Here is a 4,747-nt window from a genome sequence, read left to right as displayed (position 1 = left end):
TCTATTTGTACTATGGCACTATTGTTAGCCCTCAGGGGTATCCGAATAGCTGTAGCCCAGAACTACCCAGTGGATGCCCTAAGTCAGGAGGACCTGACGGATCTCCCACAGCGTATAATGGACGGAGTGTTCAGGGGTATGGGCATGCCCTAGTCTTTTGCGGGGTGTGCTTCCAAGCAGGGCTCCTCCTCGTTGACTGCGAGGACGAGAAAACTGTAAAGTGGCTCGTAGAAGTAATACCGACACTTTTTCCAACTGTATGGTAGCAAGAATTTAGTCACAAAAACTTCACAAGCTGGATTGGTATAAAAAAAATTAATTTTAATCATTCAAATGCTGTGCAGGATATAACTCACAAAATTATTTCTTTAAGATTTTTTAAAACTCTTTTTAAGCTTACTGATTCTTCAAATTGATTCTTAAAATAACATGTAGGTACCGCTGAGTTCGATTGTAAAGCTCTTTCTGCTGATACAAAACCAAATGCTACACAAGCCTTAATATTATAGCCACGCAATAATGCAGTTATGAAACCACTTGTAAAGCTATCACCAGCACCTGAAACATTTTTTATGTTTTCAACTTTTAAAGCGTTATAAAATCGCATAGAACCAGAATTGTTTGTTTTTTGGGACGTTGTTTTAGGCGGCAAATATTTTCCAGTGTTTGCATCGAATAACGATTTACCAGATGCCACCATATCGACATTGAAACTGAGTACTACACCTTGCGCGCCCAATGTCAAAATAATGCAATCGAACTGATCATTTACTAATGCTAGCAAATCTTTTATTTCATCCAATGCAATATTTTTTGTATTGTTACTTTTAGCAGCTATCGGCTTCTTAGTGATAGCTTCTACGATTGTATATAGTTCGTAAATATTTGGTGATATAATTTTAATTTGTTTTGTAAGTTTTCTTGGTAATGTAAATGGTTTGTGAGCAATACGCATATCGGTGGGCTCAAAAAATACAGGCTTTTGATGTTTCAACGCTAATTGTAGTGTACATTCCATAGCTGCCAATGACAGATTGCTATCCATAACGATAATAGGTGCATTATTTAGTTTCTCCTCTTGCTGTTGAATCATTTCTGGTGTTATTTGTTCATGTATCTCCATATTACCCAAGATGATTTTACAATCTCCCTCCTTGTCTAGAAGCAATGTACACAGCGATGTGGCACCCTTATCATCCACACTAACAAAGTTTTGCAGTTGTGTTGGCATCATTTTTAACAAACTCTGTCCAATTTGATCATTACCAACAATAGAAATAAAATTTGTTGATCCATACAACTTAAAAATGCCTTCAGCAATGTTACGTCCTACACCACCCGCGGACTCAGTTGTCACTGCAGGATACGTAGCGCCATCAAATATGGGCGGAAACTCGTCGCGCATAGTTATGGACAGATCCAAAATGGATGCACCAATAACAAGTGGTGCTGCTGCTGAAGAAGTTGCGGTGTTATATATACTTGCATTTAACACGTTATAACTTGTATTGTTTTTCTTATACAATTCGCGTGCTATTTGTGCTGCCGTACAAGCATTATTTTTTATTAAAGCCACATTTGCATCAAGGCTACGTCGATTGGTTATTTTTGCTATTGCTGCCAGCAAGTAGGGTGTTATATCCTTCCCGGTTATACCACGTGACTGTGCCTCATATGTAGCCTGTTTGATTGCCTGTTCTATCATAATTTTATCGACTGCATATTGTTCTGGTATGGGTACACCGATCAAAATGCCTGATTTAAGTTTTAATTCTTTTAGGGATTTTATTAAATCAGCTGCATCGGAAGGCCCATTAAGATTGTGTGATGCTTTGCAACCGCTATCAGGTGTATAAAAATCAGGGAATGCCAGGCTATCAACTTTATATGTGACTACGCATACGCCCTGTGTTTCTAAATACTCCAGCGTACGTGGTATATCTAAAATGGATTTAACACCGCTTGAGACTACTGCCACCGGCGTACGCCCCAATTCTATGGTGTCGGCAGATATGTCCATTGTTATATGTCCATTACGATGTACGCCACCAACACCTCCTGTTGCAAATATATCTATACCAACCATATGTGCAATAATCATAGTTGCAGCTACAGTGGTTCCACCACTCCGTTTCATTGCAACTAAATAAGATAAATCCCGTCTTGAACATTTTTGCACATCCTTGGGCGACTTAGATGCAAGTTGTTCCATTTCGTCTCGCGTTAAACCCACTTTTAAACGGCCGTTTATAATTGCGATTGTTGCTGCTACTGCTCCATTTTCTTTTACTAGCTGTTCCACCTCGAGTGCTGTCTCAATGTTCTTTGGATATGGCATACCATGTGTAATAATTGTTGTTTCCAATGCTACAACTGCATCGCCATTTTGAAGTGATCTCTGCACTGTTGGATGTACATCGATCAAACTCTTGAAACCGCGTATCACATTAAGCAGGGAGCATTTTGAGAACGCATGGCGAACCAATACCGACATGACGCTGTAAAGATTGGAATTAACTGTGCCTTATATGGGGATTTGAGTTTCATATGATATGATTTATAAATACGTTGCAAACATTTATTGGGAGTTGATACCATTGTGAACTCATACAAGTGAAAAATCTTTATATTCCTTCCATTGTGAATTCATACTAGTGGCCATTGTTTACTATATAGTTTGGCAGCTTAATTCGAGGTTATGTTGCGAATAGAGTGGAGGGCACTCGTAGGCCGTGAAAATAGGCACTCGAATGGGGTGGAATGAAGAACAGTAGGAAGACCAGAGTTCCATTGGATCAATCATTGCATCAATATTAAAGATACATTTAGAAAAAATAATTAAATACTTGAGTTTAAGCAAACATTTTCTTTCAATTACTGCAATTAAGGTGTCCTAGATGCTATATATTCCAAAATTATAACATTTTATGTGTTTAAAAATTTAACTTCAATTTTCCTAAGATTTCCGTAATATGGCCATTAGTGATGTTTGTGTGTGTGTGCAAGTTTTCAATCAGCTGTTAGTTGCGCTACTTGGTAAAGTTTACAATGCTATAGCATTGTATAGCCACTATAGCGGCGAATGTTTGATAAAAACAATTGCCGTCTTTCTGTGAGTTTTACAGCTCCGGCTCGCTCAATTCTCACGGGAATGCTCTGGATCATTGAGAGACTTGAGAAGCAGATGTCGTGAAATTTTCGCACACGTGAAATGTTATAGGCAGATGTCGCCGCTGTTTTTCATTTAACTCATACGGAGAAAGGCTAAGCAGCGACATCTATTTTTGAAAAAGTAGGTATATTAAAGGCAGTGTTGCCAAGCTAAAAAGAAGTTATTAACAAATTATCTGGCTCACAAATTGAACCAGGCTTCTATCTGGATTTATTAAAACCGAAAAAAGACCCACGGGTACCTCCGAAACCGGGGGTAGTATCCATAGTATTTTTGCCCAGAACAGCTTTCTGCGTTGGCGGCCTTCGGCCGCACTTATAAAAAATTACCCTGGGTGGGTCCAACACCGGTTTGGAGACTAAAACTATATCCGCGCAAAACAAAGTTTTTTGCGTGGGTATCCCAGCATTACAACAACCACATGAAAATCTCCAACTTCAACTGCAAATATCTCCGTACAGAGAAACAATTTTTCTTTTCCGCCTTCGGATTATTGTTCTAGAGCTTAATACGCGTCTTTTCACACCTCTCCGATATTTTTTTACGCGTATTAGCAGTCGACCCATCAACTAGACTTTTACCAAAAGTTGTTTTGAAACAAATGTGCAATTCATGGCCCTTCAATTTAATAACCGCGAGCAAAAAACAAACATTTCTTCCATTCTCTGGCCATTCGCGGCAGCCGTTCACCCTATCAGCTATTATTTGACAGGTAGGTAGTTCTTTTTGCTCGCGGTTAATAAATTGAAGTGCCATGAATTGCCCATTGTGTTTCAAATCAACTTTTCTTTTAAATGTGTTTACAGAAAATATATATAATATCCATTTCTAAAATCAAGTTAATGAGCAGCCAGTTATGCAAACATTTTAAAATATGTAAATAATGCAATATACCAGTCGTCTAAACAAATGTTTGAAAAACACTATCCACTTCGTGTTGTAACGTCGTCGCGTTAAGTTCGTTTCCACACAACTCAACTGCGTGCTATAAAAGGACGCTATTCATGCGGTTGAGAACAAAATGGCGGATAGTGAGGGAATCGAAATGACAACAAATTATTAAAAATAGTTGAAAAGGTTAAAATTCATCGTACTTGGAGTAAACCATTAAATCTAAATATAATTCATCGTACTTGGAGTAAACCATTAAATCTAAATATATAATAACCTTAATTACGCAGAATCTTATGCACATGGTTCTGGCCTTAGTGTATTACCTGTGTGTTGGTGGAGCAACTGTACAACAATTTAAAGACATTAAAATTTGAATATATAACATGGTGTTATAGATTAACACCAATGGAAGGATAACCTTGTGTTTTATAAGCTTAACCCGGTTCTTACTAAAACTATTTTTTGTCTAGTTACAACGTGATTTTTTAATATTATTACCATAATGCATCTAGTAAACAAGGAAAAATAGTAAAAAAAATCTGAGTTTTCTGAAAACCTTGGAAAATGATGATCTTTATAACGATCAGTAGTAATAAGCAGGTAGGTACCTGCCCATTTAAGTACAAGTTAGTCGATCTTACCCTATTCCAACCAAAGAAACAACTTTTTTTACTGAAAATG

The 4,747-nt window shown here is 37.6% G+C and overlaps 1 protein-coding gene across 1 annotated transcript; it reads right to left on the bottom strand.

Moving 5' to 3' along the window:
* Positions 1–300: 300 nt before the first annotated feature.
* LOC137250374 (uncharacterized) lies at positions 301–2,688 on the bottom strand. Its single transcript, XM_067783034.1, has one exon. The coding sequence runs from the start codon at positions 2,492–2,494 to the stop codon at positions 353–355; it is 2,142 nt and encodes a 713-aa protein (XP_067639135.1). The 5' UTR covers positions 2,495–2,688; the 3' UTR covers positions 301–352.
* Positions 2,689–4,747: the final 2,059 nt, after the last annotated feature.

Source organism: Eurosta solidaginis, chromosome 4 (genome assembly GCF_040869045.1).
Source record: "Eurosta solidaginis isolate ZX-2024a chromosome 4, ASM4086904v1, whole genome shotgun sequence".
In the NCBI taxonomy this organism is placed as follows: Eukaryota; Metazoa; Arthropoda; class Insecta; order Diptera; family Tephritidae; genus Eurosta; species Eurosta solidaginis.
The sequence above is the reverse complement of the archived record's forward strand: the minus strand, read 5'-3'. Positions and strand labels throughout refer to the sequence as shown.

Bases quoted from the DNA above. Each gene is read 5' to 3' on its own strand.
- LOC137250374 (XM_067783034.1), bottom strand. From the start codon at position 2,494: ATGTCGGTATTGGTTCGCCATGCGTTCTCAAAATGCTCCCTGCTTAAT.